The sequence below is a fragment of the Cyrtonyx montezumae genome, unplaced genomic scaffold (genome assembly GCF_038088225.1).
Source record: "Cyrtonyx montezumae isolate F1298 unplaced genomic scaffold, pur_monq_1.0 scaffold_0, whole genome shotgun sequence".
In the NCBI taxonomy this organism is placed as follows: domain Eukaryota; kingdom Metazoa; phylum Chordata; class Aves; order Galliformes; family Odontophoridae; genus Cyrtonyx; species Cyrtonyx montezumae.
The window spans coordinates 53,773,027-53,796,064 of NW_027071824.1; the positions used below are offsets into that span (position 1 = coordinate 53,773,027).

Genomic DNA, 23,038 nt, shown 5'->3' on the forward strand with positions numbered 1-23,038 from the left:
AAGCAACACTCACTCCACTAACATTACTTGCAACCCTTCTGTATAGAACTACTGATGCACAATTTAAAATGTCACTGCACACAACAGACTCTTTAGCATACACAGTTCTCAACTAAACATGGCATTACTTCACCTGTATTCAGACTGACCTGTCTTCACAGTCCATCAGAAGTATTTTCAAAACAGTGTTACATTCCTTTGCAGACTTCCTCTAATTCAATATTCTTCTCAAGAAAAACCAATCAAGTGGATAATTTATGTAGTTGTACAGATACAGCTTAATAACCTTAATCAAATTACTATGCTACATATAAAAGCAAATTTACACAGAAGAGCTTCCTTCCACAAATCAATACATACTGAAAACATAACTTCAATAGTAATTTGCAAATAAAGAAGAAAAGGAAAAAAGGGAAAGAAGGGTGAAATAACAAAGTAAGGTAATTACCTATCTCCCTTTGGTTTTCTTTTTTGTACTGTCTTCCCTTTGGGTCGTCTTTCACTTCCTAAACAGGGGCTCCCACCAGGGCCTGTTACCCGTATTGATTCAAGGCCTTTGGAAGATTTCTTATAAGTAAATTCCACTGGTTCTCCTTCTTTTAGGCTTCTAAATCCTTCCATGTAAAGCTTGCTCTGCAAATAGGAAAAACACTCTCGATTACCATTACCTTAAAAACATTTGCATTCATAATCAACAGGACAAATTATCCTGTCTACTATCCTGAAATATATACATGTAGAATAACATGATCCTCTGCATGAGCAACCAGATGATACTACAAATTTTAGTCTCAGACACACTAAAAACACTATTCAACACTGAACAAGTAAAGCTTTTTTTCAGCACAAACAAAATTGAAATAATAATCTCCTCTCCTTTGTTGAACGCTATTGATCTAAGAAGGCAATCCAAGAGCAGCAACCTTAAAAATTCTAGGACAGTTGTAAGTGAAAAATCTTTTAAAATAAAATGGAAAGTACAGATCAGTATTTTAATTCACAGAAAAGGAAATTATTAACTCAAGAACAAGTGAAATAAACACTAGCATGTCTTCTAATATTACATAATGGCAGCAAAAACCTTGGATGAACCAAAATTAACAGAAAGTCACCACTAATTTTAATGTAATGAAAATTCTCGTCTTGATTCCTATAAATTACATACAATAGTTAATTTATAACCCAGGACCAAAGTAATCAATTTAACTCTTAAATGAAATTATTGTCAAATTAACTTAAGACTATTTTGAGGGAAAAATATGCAATAGGCACTGCTTGTAGTAACCATTTAAGTTATGTTATACGCTTAAATGAGTGAGATCAAATGGGCTTACAGAACATTTTACAAAATCTCTGTCCTTCTCCAAATGCATTCTTGTATTTTTTACACAGGAGTTACACAACATGTTTTCTTCTTTTGCTCATGAACTCTTCACAGCAAAGAAAGCTATTTATCAGTTGTTTCTTATCAGCTCTCCAGCACTCACTTGGCTGTATCATGCAATTGAAGAGGGATTTTTTTACCGCAGGTATTGTCCCACTCAACTGTACATCAAAAAGAACCAGGTGACATTTGACTATGTCACATCCACTGCCCCCAAGTCCAACCATGGTGTCCCACAGGGTGTCAGTGCTGGGGCCAATATTTTTTCATATCTTCATCAATGACATTGATAGTGGGGTCGAGAGCACCTCAGCAAGTTTGCTGATGACACCAAGCTCAGGGGTGCAGTTGATGCACCAGAGGAAGGGGATGCCATCCAGAGGGACCTACATAGGCTTAGGCAGTGGGCCCAGGTGAACCTCATGAGGTTCAAGAAATCTAAATCCAGAATCCTGCATCAGAGTCAGGACAATCCTCATTACCATCACAAGCTGGAGGATGAAAGGACTGTGCACAGCCCTGACAAAAAAGACCTTTGGGTAACGGCAGATGGCAAGCTGGATGTGAGCCAGCAAAGTGCCCTTGAAGCCCAGAAAGTCAGCTGTATCCTGGACTGCATCGAAAGAAGCGTGGCCATCAGGTGGAGGGAAGTGATCCTGCCTCTGTACTCTGTGCTGGTGAGGCCTCACCTGGAGTACCAAGTCCAGATGTAGAGTCCTCAGGATTTGTTGGAACACATCCCGAGGAGGGTCACAAAAATGAGCAAAGGGATGGAACAGCTCTCCTACAAGGACAGACTTGAGAGAGCTGGGGCTGTTCAGCCTGGAGAACAGAAGGCTCCAAGGTGACCTGATAACGGCTTTTCAATATCTGAAGGGAAACTACAGGAAAGAAAGGGACAGACTCTTTTGGAGGGTCTATGGTGACAGAACAGGGGAAAATGGCTTCAAGCTTAAAGAGTGTAGACTTAGGTTGGATATTAGGAAAAAGCCTTTTACAGTGAGGGTGGTGAGGCACTGGTACAGGTTGCCTAGAGATGTGCTTAATGCCCCAAACCTGAAGACTTTCAAGGCAAGGCTAGATCAGGCCTTGGGCAACCTGACCCAGCTGTGCACATCCCTGTTCACTGCAGGAGAGCTGGACTAGATGACCTTTAAAGGTCCCTTCCAACTCTAAGTATTCGATGGTAATAATGTCCACTAAACCATGTCTAAGTAACATGTTACTTGAACACCTCCAGGGTCAGTAACTCCACTGGGCAGCCTGTTCCAGTGTTCATCCATTCTTTCTGAGTTTTTCCTAATATCCAAATGGAACCTCCCCTGATGCAACCCCAGACATCTTTCTCTTGTCCTGTCACTGTTACCTGGGAGAAGAGGCTGTCACAAACCTCCCTGACATGAACTCCCTGCATCCACACTACAGGTATACTAGTCTGCAGCACAATACAGACTTCTAACTGCTGTTTCAGAAGACAGTAGGTCACTTCTAATGGCTGTGTCACCACTGCCAGGTCCATGCAGTGACTGGGACACTCTCACAAATAAAACAGCACCATACATTTCTGTTTTGGCATCTAAATCACATATCTGGCAGCTGCTTAGACGTTTTCCCCTGTAGGCTGTACTGACAACGTATCTTCACAGACTTTTAACAGAGCACAAGAACAAAAGCTGACTGAGTCCATACATAAGAGAAGAAAGAGGTGTTCTCTTCCCAAAGATAACTGAAGACAGGACAAGAAGCAACAGGCTTGAGCTGTGTCAAGGGAAATTTCATTTGGATGTAAGGACAAGTCATTCAGTATGAGAGGAATTAAATAGAGAAGCCTGAGAAGTGGTCAAACTCCCCTTGCTGGAAACTGCTAAGACAGCTTCACAGGACACTGAACAACTTAACCTGAGGTCCTGCTTTCTACAAAAGGTTGGACCAAACTACCTCAAGAGGTCCCTTCCAACCACACTCTTTGTGACTCAGATATGCTGGAGCTCGCTCATATACAGTAAAATGGAGAAGAGAATTTTTGCTGCACTGCTAGACTGAAATAAAAAATAAAAGAAATATTCCCAATTATTTTTATTAACCCACCCATAGGTCCACCCACACCTTTTCAACAGTCATGATGGAAATCTTGGTAAAGGGAAAGAATACGTATTTTGCCCCCAAAAGTTTTAAAATGACATAATTATTACAACACAGATATACTTATCACAAAGGGAACCTCAAGCAGATAAACTAAAGTCTCGGTTTTTCTCTAATACAGAATATGGCATGGATGTTGCTGTCTTCTTGTTTAATTACAACTTAATGAAGATACAGTTAAGTCTACAGGGAGACTTTTTCCTTTCCAAGTCTCAGTTTATAAAATAAACACCAAGAGGCTGATATCTGATACACACATAATGTTGTATCTTCTAGTTCAAAAGAAAAAGTACTTAAACTACAACATAGGACAATACATTATTAGTAGACTAAAATGTTTCCAGTTTTTCTCATTTCACTTTAACAACAGAATTTTCGCTTCCAGATGAAGCATACTTACAAGAGTGGTTTTTTTAAAGCACGTTCACAAGTTGAAGCTATGGTGCAATTATCATGCTTTCATAAATCATGTATAAAGCAATTTTTTTATTTTTTCTCAAAAAATCACTTTTTACAACAGGAAAAGTTAAAAAATAAAACAAAAAACCCAGTCCAAATGACTTGCACAGCACCCTCCTTTAACACACCTCAACAGCTTATCAATGCTATAGATGGATTTGGTGTACTTTGACTTCCTATGTACATGTGTACAACACTGCCTGCCTGCTCACAGTGAGATTCTCTGTGAGTGCAGTAACAATTTAAAAAAATGCCATTTGGAAACCAGGAAAGAATAACTAAATAGATAATAAAAATCAAAGTCTAAAACCCCTAAGTTCAGAGTTCCCAACTCTGCTGAAGAGCTGGACAAAAAATGTCTGTAAAGTCAATAATTTAACATGAGAAATCCTAACTCAGTATTTTCCTCACATTACTTAAACAAACAAAAGCCCCACAATTAAAAGCAGCCAGAATTTCAAGTCAGTGAACCATTCCTAGAGCCCTGAATGGGGTGTATGGGCACACTGCCAATGAACAAAGGCAAACTTAAAAGCGCCATGCTTTTCCCTCTTTCTCTCTTTCAACTGTCACAGACTTTGCTGTTATTTTTACCAGAAGTCAATACAGTGGTTTCGGATGGTGTTGTTTATTTTATTTATTTTTTTTCCTTCTGACAGTGCCTTTTTTTTTTTTTTTTTTTTTAAGTCTTCCAATTATTTCTTGATATTTTAGCCCACATCATAACGTCTTGCACATCTCCTTACAAGCAGCAGCTTGGCTTAAAAAACTGCCAACATCAGAAGGGTAGTAACTACAAACAAATAAAAAAATCAGAATGAAAAATCCACGATCACAAGTTCTTGAAAAGTATTACTCAGTGTGAAACAAATCTCAAAATATAACACATATAAATTGTATTAGCAAGACTGCCCCAAAGAAAAATACCATTTCTTTGACAGTGTCAGGGAGTGCTTGTAGCACTCCCTCAGCTCTACAAAAGAAAGGAAGTTTGGAATTCAGGCTCATTACAGGGGTCTGATCTCTGATATTCAGCGTGCATTACTTTTATTAATACATCCAGGGGGTCAGGAGAACAGGTTCCCAGCATGTGCCTCCTCAGCACTTCCCTGCAGTTCCTAGCTGGGGCTGTAAACAACTGCTGGGGCAGGCATTAAATTCTTGGGGGGAGGGAGTTATTTGGTGGCAATTCTGCTTAGATCATTTATTTTCTGTATCTCTCATTTCTGTCTCTTTTTATCTAGTGATTGATTGCTCTGTACAATGACCAGATGCCACCAGTATGCTAGGTTTCACAAAGTAAGAAAATGGTTTTCCCTCTGAAATTACCTACAATTAAATCCAGATACAAGGGATAGCAGTCCTTCAGCCTAGCTGGGCTTCAGGATGCTACAGGAATCCCCTGAAGTTCATTTTAGGACGTTTGTATGATAATGTATTTTTGCAGACAGAATGCTAAAACAAACAAAAAATCCACTGTGTTAAACAATAGCCTCTCAAAGAGCAGCAAGTCGCTCTGCATTTACACTGAAGCCGAAGGCCATGCAACCATGCAACAATCTAACCTCCTGCCACTGTTCCCTCCTGCTCCCTGCTCCTGCTGACCTTAAAGGTCTTTTCCTGCTCCTAGAGGCTTATCTTGCACCAAATCTGGCACTTCTCAGTCCTCCCCATAAGCCAATTTAACCCACTAATCTGACAGGAAACAAACTCAGTTAGAAAAAAAAAAAAAGGAAAAAAAAAAGAAAAAAGGTGAGGGGGAGGAGTAAGAGGAAGAGGAAATGGGGATAGATTTCTGTTTTTCCAGTAAGCTAAATCTGCTCACAGAATGGTTCAATGAGCTCCAGGGTGAACACAGTGGACACTGCAGCTACTGAAATTAGAACATGCTACTTAGTGTTAAAAAAAAAAAAAAAAAAGCAACTAACCAAAGAAAAAAAAGAAAAAACCCAAAAACCACCACCACACACACAATAAAACCGTGACTAGTTACAGTACTTAATTTACAGTTTGATTACAAAAATATTTCTAAGCTTTAAAAATAAAACTATTAAGATCTCCTTGCATTTTTCAAAGGCCTGCACTTTAGGTGTCAGTCAGTGAAAAGCCACACATACAGCACAGATGACATTTACTAGGCAGGTAAGCAATTTCATGCAACTTTACAATAAAGAACTGGTACAGAGGCAGGTAGTGCACGCAGTGCAGCTGGCACACCACAATTTCACATTCTTATTTACTTAGAATTTGTTTCTGTCTTGCATTTCTACCTCAACTGCAGTCATTTTCAAAACTTCATTCCCTTCATCATCTTACCACTGTGCCCGTACTCCTCTAAGAAGCGTGCAAAAGTATTTATTTGGCTTTTGAACAAAAAGCTCTCAAATTCAAAACTACCCCCCGTACAACAGATTAATTTCTTCTTTCTCCATTTACTTACACTTTACTAAACAAACTTTTATTAGTTACTTAAAAACTTCATAAATACTAACTCAGCTTAACATGAGAAATGAACTTTCTTTGCTCATGACTGCTCTTCCTTTCTTTCACATTAACTTTTCAGTACCAACAGCCCTGCTAAGAGGCAGTCCTCTGCTAGAAAGAGATGTGATTCCCCAACATTCTCTTCTTTCTTCATTAGTTGGTATTCGAGTTGAACCTTTTCTCCATTTAAGTCTACATCTCACTTGCTTCTCCCTGATCTCACCCTGCCTTCTAGCCACAGTTAAGTACAATTTTCTGTTACAGCATAGCACCTATATGACTAGTCTTCTACTTTTTGCCTAGAACATTTGTGCTACAGTGCATACTATTCTCATTTACCCCATACTCCTTCTTCTCTGCTACCATAAAAATTATGCTGGCCTCTTTTCCCATTTCTTAGCTTACTTGCTTTCTCACCAGTCATGCCAACGACAAGATAATGGTTTTAGGACATGGTTTTAGTTCAGACAGTTCAAAGAGACAGTTTCTCTTCCCCAACCTCAGCCTCACACTACCAGCCCAGGAAGAAAACCGTTTATCTATTCTTGGTCACATAGAGTTTTTTGCCATGTTTCATATGAATCAGGTCTCCACAGGGCCAAAAGTCACCGGAACGCCTCAACAGAAGCTCTTATGTGAGAGTGCAGCCATGGCAGGTAAGAAGACACCACCCCATGCTGCATGCTATTTCTTTTGATTGCAACTCACCGCTTTTGTCACTTATATTGCCTCTGTGATATCCCGATACCACACCAATAATCCCAGGAGGCTTTAATACGCTCCAAGTCTACCACTGAGGACCATTTTTTTCCCTGATGGTCTCCCAATGGTTGAACATGTTGCACTGCCCTCACTGCTGCCAGACCACACCATCTTATGGAGCCCCATGAATCTCCTCTGGATGGGGTTCCCGTCAGTTCTTTGCCACTAACTCCATACTGACCTGAAAGCTGTCACTTCATGCAGCAGAAGCTGCTTTTTATTCCTGTTACAGATACCCTTGTCTGCTACAGAGCAGTCTTGCAGAAACCCAGAGGGTCTTTCTACAACAATTAGGAACAAAGTTATATTATTGCTCAGGCAAAGAACGATCATTCCAGAAAAAGTCCTTGTGGACTGTACCAAGACTCTTCAAAATAACCATAAAAAACAAACGTGTGAAACATCAGAAAATCCGTGAGTGCCACAGTCTGGTTCTCTCATTTCCTCCACCAGGGATATAAATGGACCAAAATCTGCCTGGTTAATCTGATAGAGCTTTCTCCCTTTTGGCACCTCTTCCATGAGTCTAATGGTGAGAGACAGCACACAATATGACTATGATTCATTTTAGTTAAAAATACTCCAAATACAGTATGAACACAGTTGTCCCCTAAAAGATCTAGAAAGCAGCTGATTTCAACATAGACTTCCATAAGCATAGTTGGAACTGCAAGGGCACAGGAAGGTGCAATTTACAACCCACATACTTCGCTGCATTTTCCACGCACTGAGAGTTTGCTCTAGTAGAAAGCACTAAGGCAATGTTACAGTTATGTCACCTAAGACTAAACCACAACTTCCTTCAGATTTACTACACCTTTTTGGTGTCATTAACCATGTTTTCAGAAGCAACTGCAGCACTCTTGTTTTCCACACCTGCCCTATTCCATCTACAGCCTTTGCTCCTGTGCTCCTCTACTCATCTTACTCATGGCAACGACAATTCCTATGCCATGTATAAAGTTATTTAAAGCATTTCCTTGGTACCTCCTATCATCTCAAGAGACTATGTATAATTAAAAAAAAATTAAGCCCAGACCATGTTGTGCTAATTCAAGTGTAACGGGATCTCCCTACAAGCACCTTTCCCTTTTCCTGCACAGAAGTGCCCTGGAAAAGAGTCGTGTTTTCACACAGCAAAGCTTTAACTTCAATCTCTGTGAAGCTGTCCTTAACCTTTAAATAGCATTTCAAATGGTGTTGAAAAATAATACCAGGAAAAAGCAAAGCCGTTTAAATGCCTTTTTGTGTCCTAGCTTCATGTGAGAAAATTGTGTGTTTCAAAATTGGCAATTAAAGTAGCCACAAGCTGGCACATGAAAACAGGCATTTTACACAAATGACTAAATACCTTAGTACAGAGACAGTTCAGCTCACCATGTTCTCTTGGTAAAACGTACTCTAATTATACTACTTGTCTCTTTCTTTCTGAGGTGTGGTATAACAGCTGAATATCAGCAACCAAGGAACAGCAGCTTATGGGGAGATGGTAGAGGGGTCATGCTGGTACGTAACTGGTTACAAGCTAAACATACCATGGACAGAATGGATCTTACTTGGAAACAGTAAGTTGGGTAGGATGGAGTTGGACAAGAGGAATGTAGCTGGATCCTGCTGGATCTCAGCAACTTGAAGTGGTCAAGAGGCAGGGCATGAGGCAATGGAAGGACTGGGCCCTGTCAAAAGACAAGGGTTGAAGCTTGGAAGGAATGGAGATTCAAGCTCAAACCCATCTGTGGAGTGTCACTGGCTAACAGTTACAGAGGTTACTGGTTCTTAAAGCTGATGAACAAATTTGTCTCTCTTCCTAGGCTGTGAAAGCACAGGAGCAGCTGAGGCTGTAGAAGCAGAAGTTCATCTCTGCTACCAACTCCTTTTTGCCTTCATCTTCCCCTCCCCTGTCTGGTCCCAGCTATGTGTGGACTGGAGCCCAAAGAACCAATCATAGGTTCATAAGGTTAGAATCTGTCATATCCTTTTGAGGAAAGCAGGAAAGGAGTGACAAAATTCCCAAATATTCATTGTTCGTTTACATATGACCTGAGGAAGCATTTCTTTTCTGAAAGAGTGGTCAGGCACTGGAATGGCCTGCCTAGGGAGGTGGTTGAGGCACCATCCCTAGCGCTGTTCAAGAAGCGTTTAGATGAGGTGCTAAAGGACTTAATTTAGTAGTTGGGTAGAGATAGTGATAGGAGGATGGTTGGACTAGATGATCTTATAGGTCCTTTCCAACCTTATGAACTTATGAACTTATGAACTTATATCCTCACACCACTACCACCAGGTCCTAAGCTGAACAGTACAGTCTGAGAGATTTGTGATGCCAACCTTCTTGTGGGCCCTCAGCTCAGAAAATTCAGATCCTCAACAAAGAGGATGCTTTCTGAAAGCCACCATCAGCTGCATTAGTGTGAAGTCTTTCCATGCTTGAACAACCTCTGCTAGTCCTTCTGAAAGAAAAAAGCTGCCTGAAAGCTACTGTGAGAAAAGGAATGAGAGAGTGAGCACAGATGATACTTCAGCCAACTGAGAGTAACCATGCCCTAAGCAATACAGAGATAAAAATCTATTATCTTGTAAAAATCAACCTCTCTCAAATTGTTCTCAAGTTTTTGGGCAAATATTGTTCTTCCTTTTATAAGTACAGATGTCCTTTAGAGCTGCTGCAGACCCACACTGCACAAGGTCCTGCACAAACCACATAGGCATGGCTTATCAGTGGGAAATATGCAGATATTGTTAAATCATTTGGAGCTCGGAATCTACATTTGCTATTTTTTTAAATTCAATTCAATTAAAATGTCAATATACAAGTGAAACAAAACTAAAATACTACTTAGAATATTTGTGTACTGGAAGTCAAACTCACCACCAAGATTTTATGCATGCACAAATGACAAAACTGGTGGGGCTAGAAAGTAAGTGCTCATAAAAAGCAGAGGGGCAATAAAAAGGTCGGATTTTCAGTTGAAAATTATTTTCACCATGTAACCATGCATAAATGCACAATTAAACAGTGGTATTTACACTGTATTAACAATTCCTGACTTAGGATTCAAGTTCTGAAGGATTTCTAAGCATTTTTTTTTCCTTCAGTTGGTTTGTGTTATGGTTAATCCTCCTTAGCCGTTCTTGTACAGAAAACTATGCACTTACTGATCTTTCATTTTTTTTAATCAAGTATTACTAGTCTCCCTTCTGTTCTTTCAGAACTATAAATAGCCATCTGATGAAGGACCTAATCAATACCTGAATAAAACAACAGTTGTCTTCGAGGAAGAATGAGCACCAAGTTATTTTATACTTCAAACCTTTATCACTTTCTTTGGACAAGAGAGTAGAAGACCATCTAAACACATCACAGTTAAGGTTCTAGGGAGAAATGAAAACCAGTAATAAGTGTCTAATAGTTCTGGACCTAAAAGGAAATCAGAGGGTGATTTCAAGTTCAATTACTTTTAAAAATACATAGCAATGGAAGGAGATAATGTTGATGATTGGAAAATTACCTCGAACTTATTACTCTGGAGCATATTTATAATTTTACATTGAAACAGTTCTCTAAATAGTTGCATTTTAAAAGCTGATGGAAGTTGCTGATTGTTGGAGGAAGACATTTTGTTACCAAAGCATAACCGATTCAGTGTTTGTTTTTTTCTTAACAAAGAACACCCCTCAGGTTTCAAGGAAGCCCCTCTGAATTTGCTGTCATACAAATGGGAGAACAGCATTTAAGGTAAAACCTCTCCAAAGCAAATGGAAAAAAATTAGAGTCCTTTATTGAAGAAGACAAGATACTTACTGCCAAGGATAAACTTTATTACCAGAGGTATTGTGGAAGTAATTTAGGAAACACCTAAAAAAACCTGACTTTTAAAATAATATTGCTATAGAGTTAAATTTTGTGAGGAAGTAATTGTGAAATTGGAGTATCATGCAGATGCCACATTAACCAACTAACAGTAATGCTGGCTTCTGCTCAGATTACATAAGCAAGATTGCTTGAACGCTACTTAAGACTCCAATACTGAATCTGTCAATTTACACCCCAGCCCAGTTGTACCACACTAAGCCAACAAACATCAATGCTTCACAAAGCCTCATGAAAGAGAGTCAGAGCAGCAGCAGTACAAAGACCCAAAGGAATTCCTTAAAGACAACTCTTCTTGCAATCTGTTAACACAACTCTCACAAATGCTTGTGGGGAAGAGCAATGCTGGAATTATTAGCCTCTTAACTCCAAATTTGTTTGCTTTTGTGAGTTTGTTAGGCATCAAAAATACGTGGCCTATGAAATGCGGGAAAGTGCCTAATTCCGATGTAATTACAAGGCAACTATTCCAAACCTAAAATCCTTCTGAACAGAAACTTATGGTCTACCTCCATCATTTGGTAATATCTTTTCAGTGTCCTGGTCTGAGCCACAGACCCTTCTCATTCTTCTTTACTGAGCGCCTGGTGTGTTGTAAGGTCCCAACTCCATGCACAGCATACTCAGTTTTCTACTATTGTCAGTGCAGATTCCACTCCACTAACAACAGGCAAGCACCTTCTATCCTAATCATCCCTTTTCAGGCCAAGGTATCACAAGACCAGGGATACTGGCTTTGCAGTAGTTAAGAAAATTTAACTTCTAATAAGTTTATTTCTACAGTACCTGTTCACAATAACATTAAAAGCAGATTTCTGTTTAATGATATTATTCTTCTCAGTTCTGGCTGGAGACTTTTTATTCTAACAGTAACAGATTTTGCATGGGAAAAAAAATCTATAAAAATTTAAGTCTTTTCACTATTTTCTACTTAGTCTTTTGCTGCATTAATGCAGCCTGATCTCACAGACTGCTTTAGTGCATGTGAATGCTGTCAAACCTTCAGCCTACCAACAGCTCAGAACCCCCCTAAAATCTAACTTAAGATAAAGGGAAAAAGAAAGAAATAATAAAGTTTCTACCATCTGTATTACTCCTTTATGAGTCCAGTAAAAGTTGCCTGCTCCCTGAACTGTTTGGTTTTAATACTAGAAGTAAACAAATGCCAAGCTCCTTTTTTTATTGGACTGTTTGAAAAAGAAAGCTCCAAAGGCTAAAAGCAGAGAGACACCACATAGTAACTAAGATGCAAGAAGTACAGCTGAATTGTGGGGGAAAACAATAAATTCCATGTATTATTTCTTTATTTGGACTTTCCAGTGATGGCTATGTAAGATTATAGAATCAGAGAATGGTTTGGACTGCAAGGAACCTTAAAGATCGTTAACTTACAACCTCGTGCCACAAGCAGGGCTGCAACCCACAAGCTCAGACTGCCCAGGGCTCCATCCAACCTGGCCTTCTACACCTCTAGGGATACAGCATACACAGCTTTCTCTTGGCAGCCTGTGCCAGTGCACACAAGTAAAGAATTTCCTCTTAGCATCCAACTTAAATCATTCCTCTTTTAGTTTTAGCAAACCATTCCCCTTTTTACTACCACTATCAGACCACACAGATAAAATCATGTGTGGTTCAAAGCACAATGTGTGATGTTGAGAGATGATCATGTAGTTCTATAAATATGAATTAAACTGCGATAAATGAAACAGCAACTGCAAATGCAATTCAATTTCAGAGCTCTCTACAGTTTTTCTTCTTGACTATATTATATAAATTCAGCTTCCCCTTATCACAGTTCATATACATGTGTATGTACAGGTAAATGCACGCAATTTAAAGCTAGCTCCATAACTTGTCTTGATCAAATAGATTAATTAAATAGAGGCCAAATTAAATAGGCCACACAAGGTGCACATTAGGAAGCATAATAAAGTTAGCTATATAGATCTTGCTGACAGGAAAAATTACTTGCCAGTAACTGGAGTTCTGTGAACGCCTCTTGTACACGTGATGCTGTTGGAGAACAGGTACACTGCAGTAATAAACAACAAAGGCTTTTTTCATCCAGGCACTACCTACACTGGGTGCATGTGCCCAGCACCTTCCATGTTTTCAGGGTGAGGGGCCTCTCTGCTGTATGCTGACATCTTTGGACAGATGTGCAGCACGCCCAGGGACAGGGAGAGAAAGGCAAACCACACAGCTGTGCACACAGTCACGTGCTCACAGACCTGCCCTTACTGACACCACCAGCTCCAAACACTTGCCCACTCTACTGTGCACAGTCCTAAGGCAGCACTCATCCCTTCTGAAGAACCTTGGTTAAAAAAAAAAAAAAAGAAATGATTGAAGGCTTAAAATGCACCCTCACCAGCAGTTTCCAAAGACAGCCCACCTGGAGAGGAAGCTGACAGAACCAGAAGAGGCACAGGAGAAGGAAGGCTGTTCAGCAATTACTTAACCTGCGGTTACATGAACTCTAGCAGTACATTTATCTAGACGAGTTAGCATTTATTTATGCAGCTTCTGACTTTCAGTTCTAGCAACAAATAGCTATGGGGATGCAGTGAAGTAAAAATCTGGAAAAAAAATGAAAAAAGCTATGCATTGGCATATGTGTATGACTCAGCTTTCACTAAGTGAGGTTTTGGAAGATGGTAGATAAAACTGTTACATGAAGTAACCTAAAAACTTCCAGTAAGAACATGGTAAATGCTCAAAAGTCAACACACAGGGAAGATCTGTTACCACTGTCATATGCACATGCAAAAATACCACAACACTTCCCAAAATAATTTTTAACAGCCTAGATAGTAGCAAGTAGACTGTTATGGACTCAAGAGACAGTCCCACCTGTAAAGCTGTTCGTGAAGTCCTTTAATCAGACCCCTGAAAGCACCGCAACACAGAATTAGAGAATATAGATATAAGTACTTGTCATAAGAACAGAGTTGACATCGTTTATTTCCACATTCACTTTTAAAGCTGAGATTTTGCTCACTTGTCAAAGACTGTCTCCACATGACTTAGAAGACTGCCACAGCTATGAAAGGGAAGAGTGGAATCTACCAGTTGTAATCTAGGTTTCAGACAATAAAACAGAAGAAATACAGACTTGGATTGCACATCGTCCTCTTGCCAAGAGAGGAGGCCTGAGAGCCCTGCTTGCACACTGATCTGCAGGGATGAGCTGGGAAGTAGAGCTCCCCGGTACAAAAAAAACAGGGATCTCTTCAAGAGTCCAGCGGAGGGCCACAAAGATCATAAAGGGCATTGAACACCTCTCTTATGAGGGAAAGGCTGAGAGACATGGGTCTGTTCAGCCTTGAAAAAAGAAGACTCAGTGGGGATTCGATCCACTCCTATAAATATCTAAAGAAGCTGGGCTCTTCTCTGCAGTGTGTGGTGATAGGATGAAGGGAAATGGCCACAAACTGAAGCACAGGAAGTTCTGCGCAGATGTGTGTGGGAACTCCTTCCCAGTGCAGTGACGGAGCAGTGGCACAGCTGCACAGAGAGGTGGTGGAGTCTCCTTCTCTGGAGACGTTCCAGACCCGCCTGGACGCCTACCTGTGCAACCTGGGCTAGGGAGCTGCTGTGGCAGGGGGCTGGACTCCATGATCTCTAGAGGTCCCTTCCAACCCATTCAGTTCTGTGATTCTGTGATCTGCTTCAGTCAGGAGGGAACACAATAGAAAATCTTGCTTTCTTTTTAATCCTGTATGCAGGATTAAAGGCATGAATAGATGAGCAGATGAGAACTGCACTGACCAATGGACAATTAAGATTTTGATACACGAGCCAGCTTATGGTCTCCTCTGGAAAAAAAAAAAAATTCCTCCATTTTGTCTAATGCAGTAAATATGCCTCTAATTAGACATACACGGTCTAAGAATATGTTCTGCGGTGACATCCTTGCATTTCTGTTCACAAATGTAACCCAGTAAATCTACATGGTATTCTGAACGATCAAAATGGCTGTACCCATGAAGAAGGGTACTAATCCCAGAAACCAATCACAGTAATGCAGCATGGAAAGATAACCAACACTTTCCCACCTGCCCTTTTGGTGTTAGAGAACACCACAACTTTGGAGGTGCAGACACGAGACTACATGAGCTGCTCACCATGCACAGTTGGCTGGTCGTGCAGCACAGCTACAGGACCATGGCCACACCAAGGCTCTTAAGAAAAAGTAACAGAACAGCTTTTTTCTTTATAGTTACATAGCACTTCTGCATCTCCGAGACTACTTAGAAATGACCACTGAAGTCACAGTCATGTAAATAGCTTTTAAGAAAAGAAGGAAAACTTAAGCTTGCATTGAGGAATAGACACTTGAGAAGTTTCTGCAGCTTGCACACCATATGGGGCTTACTATGGCTGACTTTGCTTTGTGAGCACGGGAATATTTCATCTACAAAATACCTTCAAATTAATCAGGTGCATAAATGTCTGTTGAGTAGACTGGTGAGATAATTTTGAGGTGACAAATTTTATTATTATCTTTTATTAAAGTTAGCACACATTAGCTTGATTAACCACTCTGATTTTTTTTTTTGTGTGTGTGTGTGTGTGTGTGTGTGTGTGAATGAAGTCCCTGAAGCAAACAATGAGAAACTTAAAAGTTTGCTGAGAAGAGCCCCTGACAGAGAGTTAGGACACCAAAATGCACACAGAAGAGACAATGGTCACAGACACAGGGCTGCAGAATGCATGACACTCCACACACTCTAGATCCCTTGCTTCCCTCTCTTGTACGTCACTGAAACTAGAACAGCTGAACAGGCAAGAACGAGAATGACTGAAGTGTTCATATTTTCAGTTCAAGTGTGGACTTAGAAGAGTTAAACAATAAGCTACCAAACAGATACCCACCATGCACTGCCAAGTGGTGTTATTTTCAGCCTTAATAATCTAAACTGACTGAAAAGCTTGCTTACACAGTAAAAATGAGGACTGATTTGTGTTGTTAGAACTGTACTGCAGTGTTTGTTAAGATCTGACCTTAGTTAAAATCTCCAGATACCTTGTTTTACCAGAACTGGAAGACACAGCTCCATGACACCGCCTGCACTGCAAAGCTAATTCAGTGTCTGTAGCTTCCCCTGTGATTTGCTGCCTCCTTCTTCCACGTATTCACACTGATTTAGATTTGTGGGATGCTGGTGTTTCTTACAAGTAGCTTTTAAAAACAAACAATCCCCCTGCACTATTTCTGAGAGGGTAGAGATGGAAAACAAGTGTCTGAAAACGTTCCTTGATTTTGCCATCAAGTAAAACATGTACTGCAAATTGACTCAGAGATGCTTAAAATCACTGATCTCTTTCTCTCTCTCGCTTATTCGATCTTTGGGATTCTATTATTGCTCCTTGTCTGATACCACACAGAATGAAGGTCTACCATGTTTATGTCACAAACAGCAGCAGTCATTTGTTGCCTGGTGAAAAGGTCACGGCACCAACTACGCACTCCGGTAGCTCTCCAAACCTCTGCTGAGCCAAAAGAAGATTCATTCACCATATCTCGGAGTTGATACTATTACTACTAAAGAGACAGCCATCAGTAATGCTCCTATGAGATCTGAAAAACTCTTACCTACCACACTAAAAACCTGGCACGTATATGAACATTTGTCACATCTGTTTCTCCCTCAAATGGTAACACTGCATGGTTCCTGATACAGCCTGCCCCCAAATCTTGAAAACCTTTTGATTCAACCGTATTCTAATTATCAGGCATATTTTTAGCTTCCTTAACACGCTTCAACTTCAGAGCTTGACTAAAATGTCTAATAAGGAAATTGAAATATGATTAATTGTGTGCTTAGATTTATAGCACATACTAGTTACCCTTTATACTGTAACATGTTCTACTCACAATTGCTTGTAACACTTTGATGCTATTGTCTTTTGCTCCATTATAAGAAGGTACCTACAGAAATGTTTTGGTTAAATAAGATGTTTCGGTTTTTAAAAATATAAGAAAAAAATTACAAAGTAACTGCTCATGAAACAAGAACACTTGGCTTTTATACAGTAGCTTGAATCTACAATATCTTACTAAATTTTTAGGATTCCGTATGGACAACACAGGGATATGTGTATCTCTCTGTAGATATATAGAGGGAACCTAGTTTCAGAAACTATTTCTACACTGATAACAAAAGTAAAATATTAGAATTATTCATATAAACTCAAACTCATTTTTTTTAAATTAAAATAATTATGTTTTCGGGAAAAGGGAGTCACTCTTTTGCTCTTTTCAGCTTCAGCTGTGATTCCTTCCTCCACGTTGTGTACCCAACTCTGGCATTCATCTGAGTCACCATCAGTTTAAATAGCTACATCACACAAAATTATTTCTACAGATAATGCTTTTAAACAGGTACAGCTTGCCTGACTGACTCACGAGAGCCTGGGCCAGTGCAAAAAGACCAAAGATCGCTCCTTCAGCTGCAGCCTTCTTAAACAGGCTAAACTCTAACATTACATCCTAACTTGAAAGTACCAGCCATCCGAACCTTTAAAGGACAAATGTAGTTTAATAAATAACTTTAAAATGTTTTTCTTTGTGGGCTGTTTCATTAAAAAAATATTCTCGAGAAAATCACCATCATTACTGAGCACTGATGAGTTTTTAAGACATGGGTCTTAAGAATTATTGCCAGGAGATTTCACCCCACCTCCCCCAAAAACCATTAAGTGACGAAGTAATTTCTGATCAGTATCCAAACTCAGCCTACAGACACGACAGTGCTGTACACACACTGTGCTGATTTCTCCCACTCTTCAAAACATGCATTATCGACAGCTTGCCCAGGATTCTGAAAACATACACAAAGAAACAAAATGGGTAAGTTCTACTTGGACCATGGGTATGGCTCAAGTTAAGCATGTTTTTCATTTACTATATTACAAAGGTAATCTTCAACTGCAGGAATCAGAAACCTTGAAGATCAAATATGAACTCACATTTTTGACTGTAACTGTGGGCTCATCTTCACTACTGTTAAATCAATTGTACTTAACTCAATTACGATGAGGTAATTACATTAACATGAGTCAGTGCATCCACACATGGCATTTGCATGTATACTTAGTGAACTGCTGCTACCTCCCACATTGCATAAGTACTTCACTCAATCATACCAACCTGCAACTCAGGACAGTTTCACCTGTGATTCAAGCCAATACAAAACCACACAGCTGGCAAAAAGCAGCACAGCACTACCTTCCCAAATGCCTCTATCCCACTCACATGGAATAAATCTATTGCAAAGCTGTCCTTAAAGAAGTATGAACTCAATCCTGCACGGGTTTACCTACCCACTCGAGGGCTTCAGATCGTTTATAATTTACTATTACCTAATCCCTTTGGAAAGGAAACAAGAATATCCACAGGCCATCTTTGCAACCTTCTACTATTAAACAGAAAGGTAAGGAATAAATGAATAAAAATGACCTTATCTTGAGCTTCAGACTGCATCTGCTGGCAGTCACATCCGTACTCCGCGAGGATCATTCCCAAGCTCTGAAGCAAAGTGGCACAGCATCATGTAACATGCGTCCAGTAACCTTCCATCCTTCCCCATCTCCCCCCCACCAGGCAACATGGCTGTGCTCAGAATCCTGACCGGAACAATGCTGAGCACCTGCTGTTCTGCCAGGAGAGCCTGATACAGTAGAGAGGAAAAACTGCTAAGGAATACCATGTTACTCTTTCACACAGCTTGGTTGAATAATGGAGGCTGAGACACCACTGTCTCAGCTCGATCCTGATTTCTTTATGTTAGATGGAGTTTTAATGCCTGCAGAATGCCACTGGTTTGGTAAATAAGGGAGACTTTCTGCTAGACATCAGCTGCTTGCAGCAACTATGTTCAGATTGCCCATGACTTAACTTAAGCAAGACCCTGTTGCCCTGTTGTGCTCCAATGTCCGTGGGCACAGCTCAGCAACAGTCCTGCCTTGCCTCTGGATGTTAACAGAAATATCTGCATAACTTTTTAAATATAATCCACAAGCAGTTACCAAGGAACTGAATTCACAGTCAGACTTGTGAAAAACAGACCCACATATACATGAAGTAGCAAACCAGTGAAATATATTTATTTCCTATTGAAAGCTTATTTAAAAGGCACTGCAACACAGCCTTCATGAGATTGATTCTAGGAACAGATACCACGCCTGCTTTACAAAACTTGTGAATGTCTCCTCACATTGTACCAGGAAACTCATGACTGATAAAGACAGAAATTCAATGCTAACTTCACAATACATTCCCTGGCATTCAGGTAGCTGACACAGTTAACAAATGGTGGTTCTAAAATCCTATTGAAGGGAAGATGAAAGTCAGACGAAAGATGAATATGACTTTAGAGACTCAAGGACGAGAGGAATGTACATTTCTCCTGTTCAGCTGAAGAAACTCTGAAACACTTTGAAACAGCTTGCCCATCTTCTCAGGTGGCAAGGTATAAATACACTTTATCACAAAAAGTAAAGGATGTAAGTAGAAGATACTTCAAAGTGAATGCACTACTCTACAGAACGCTGAGCCCAGATAACTAATGCCAAGAAATAGCTTCAGGATGACAGTACGTTTTTAAATGCCATTATTACAAAAGACTAAATTAACTTCAAATTGTGGATGAAAAAGCGAGTTTAGGTACAGATCAGAAAGGGACAAGTAAGACATCTGTTCTCAGGAACAAACAAAATCCAGGGCATTTATTTGAAAGGATCAATTACTATCTAAATTTGTGTCACATTTTCAAGAGTTTTCCTTAGTTGTTGGAAAGCTGTAGGAAACTCAGAAAACTGGAAATAAAATAATAATTCAATTTAGAGCCTGGTTACCTTTACAGTTTGCTTTTAGTTATTATTATTTTATTCTGGATTGCAATAATAAACCACAAACTACTTAATGATATTTTACAAACAGCCTTGCTATCATTAGGTACTAAAACTCTGACAATCTGTACAAAACTTCAAGCCCTAGCTTAAAAGTACTGTTTCATTTTAAGGATAAATAAGAGACCCTCACTTTCCTGCTATCTCCGTCCTGACTGTGCACTCAGTCTTTAATTCAGCAGTGTTCTCTGATCCTGCCGGTGTCCTGTGTGGCTGCATGCTCACACAGTGGGGTCAAGAGAGAGCACAACCAGAAAAATCGTGAAAAACAGAAACAAAATGGAGGAGGGGCACCTTCAGAAGATGAAGAAAAGCCTGCAGAAATGCCTACAGCACAGCATGCGTTTTGCTCAGCTCTAACTGAGATAGGGTTTCCTTATCACTCTCGAGAATTTTAAAATAGGTGTTGAGGAAAAAAAGCCTTCCTTGACATACCTCACAAAGTTTCCACAGGGGGATTATGAAATAGGAATAAAGAAATGGAGAATTTATCATAAAATGCTGACCCACACGTGCTAAGTTGATGAAGACAAAACAGTTTATGAAGTTTCTTCTTTGTAAAATTAGAGATTTATATGGCTTTTTTTTTTTTTGCTGAGAAAAGGTAGATACTGAATCATTTGGAACAATAAGATGTCTGTGCTATACAAATACCTTTACATTATTTGTAACATTGCTTTCACAGCTAATACTTCTATTAAAAATACACCTATAGACCACCGATCTTCCTTGCTTTAAGTTTTTCGTCCTTCTTCAACAAAAGAAAACAGGATAAATTGTGTACAGCTGATGTCACTGTGGTTACTTACTCCAACTACATGAAATTTGGAAATCAATAACGACTTGAAGAACAACGTACAAACTGGCATTTTGCTCACTCAACTCAGTGCTTGCTTGAATAATGTGCCAAGTAATTAAATTTGCTATAATAAACTCAACACTGACATTCCTCCTCCCTCTTATCTGTGTGCCAGAAACAGTCAAAGCTCTCTTGGTTAGTCCTACATTAAGGAAGCTGTTTACAGTTGTGATCCACCTGGAGTGGGTATTTAACATCAGTGCACACTAATTGTTATTTTCAAGAGAAAGTCCCACGTGACTTCAGTCAATCAGTACACTATGCCATAACCAAATGCTACTGAAAAATAAAACAATTTCTTCATAATTACATGCTGTGTCTGAGTGTATTTTTTTTTAACCACTTACACCATTTTTTCCTTCTAAAATAAATACCTAAATGCATCTACAGGAAGAACAGCTATACAGTCAATCCATATGCAGTTTATAAATGAAAGACCATTTTATGATGAGGGTTCTGATCAAATGCTATTAACACAGTTTTCACTTACAGGATCCACTCCGCAGCAGTGGTCCATCTGTGCATGAGAAGCACTCTCCTCAATATTACAGGGCATCCTTTTTCTCAATTAAAACAAGCCTCACTCAGCAGTTTCCCCAGTGGTGTCAGCAGTGGGGTAAAGAGCTGCCAAATCTCTTACTCTCTCCACTGCCAGAGGCTGCACATTCCCTGCCAGGCTCAGGAGATGGTTTGCTGCCAGAGAGGCAGCATCTGACTGGGTGGCATAGCACAGACAATACTCAGAAATAATAGCTAACACCTAACAGCTCCTTTAACGTACATACAATGCTTTTTATTAACTGCAATAACCTCCTGACTTTGTTTTAAATCAGCAGTAACCATATTAAAAATTTGAAGACCATCTGCTACACCTGACCACATAATGCACATGCAGCCTCCGTCAATGTCACCAATATCTCATGGGCAAAAGTCAGTCCTACCCTACCCTCACAGTTTAAGAGTCCACCCTGCAACTTGCTGCACTAAGTACTCCTGCACACAGCTCAATTCAGCACCCTGAACATCAGCCAAGTGCACTGTTACCATTACTAAGATGTACATGCGAGTAAGAATTATTTCTTTAAAGACACTTCAGTTCATATAGGCCACTTCAAAGCTTAGGCATCAGGAAGGAAGCTGAAGATGGCTTGTTTGACGCGGTGCTAGTTATTTAAAAGGACAGTTTAAAGCACATAGACTAAGGAAATTTAACTTGAGCCTGGTCTAACATTATGCAAACAACAACATAAACACTCAAGGGAAATGGTTTAGTTGTATCTGCTAGTTACATGAGAGCAGGCACTCACAAGTTGGGTGTCTCTCACAGCAAAAAGAAACTCAATCACAAATACTTCTATTAAAAAAAAAAAAAAAGAAAAACAGAAATAGACATTGCTACTGTTCCCAGGTATGGACTGTAGTGCTGTGAGAACCACCAGAAGGCAGAGGTTTGGCTAGATCCCCTCCATGGGCAGCCATGCTCAGCCCCTGCTCTTCTCCCAGGACTTCAATTCCTCCAACTTTTCCAGTAGGTCGCTAAGGGAACTCTCTTGACCAAAACATGATTTAGAAAAATTGCCATTTTAACCTAGTTTAGCAAGCTTAACCACTAAGACAAAAAAAAAAAGTTCAGGTAAACAAGACTTCTCATAGAATTTTGGCTTGAAAGCTGCACTCTGCCACTGCCCTGAAAACAAGTGGAACAGTAGTATTTGGCATTTTTCAAGCTGCATGCATCCACTGTTTTCCTCAAGTTAGCTCAAGCCTTTCTATAACAAAAGGAAAATCCTAGGAGCTCACTGATACAGATTAAATTCAAACATACATACTGAATGATTCTTTTTCAGGTCAAACAGCAATGGGCTATAATTCCTCCTGTAGCTCAACAGGGCACTGAAATTGACACAAGAGTGAGAACATGAGGAAGAGGAAGGGGTGGGACTGCTTCTTCTCACATAAGTCATCGAGGTGGCTTAAGGCAATAAAGAACTGCATGGTTAAAAACACATGTGGGTTTTGGCCAGAAGGGAAATAAGTACACAAATAAACAAACAAAACAAGAATCAAACCAAAATCTAAACAATCAATTAAAAACCTGAAACTCACCAAAACCACAACAAACTAATCCCAAATGAAACAAAAGCCAACAAATCAACCA

General features: G+C 39.7%; 1 protein-coding gene across 2 annotated transcripts in view; it reads right to left on the reverse strand.

The window, feature by feature from the left end:
* Positions 1-23,038, reverse strand: part of LIN28B (lin-28 homolog B) — a 78,704-nt gene that overhangs the window by 35,100 nt on the left and 20,566 nt on the right. For both annotated transcript variants that reach the window (XM_065735626.1, XM_065735634.1), the window contains exon 3: positions 449-633. In XM_065735626.1, the coding sequence (XP_065591698.1) occupies positions 449-633 (185 nt within the window). The remainder of the gene's footprint in view (positions 1-448; positions 634-23,038) is intronic.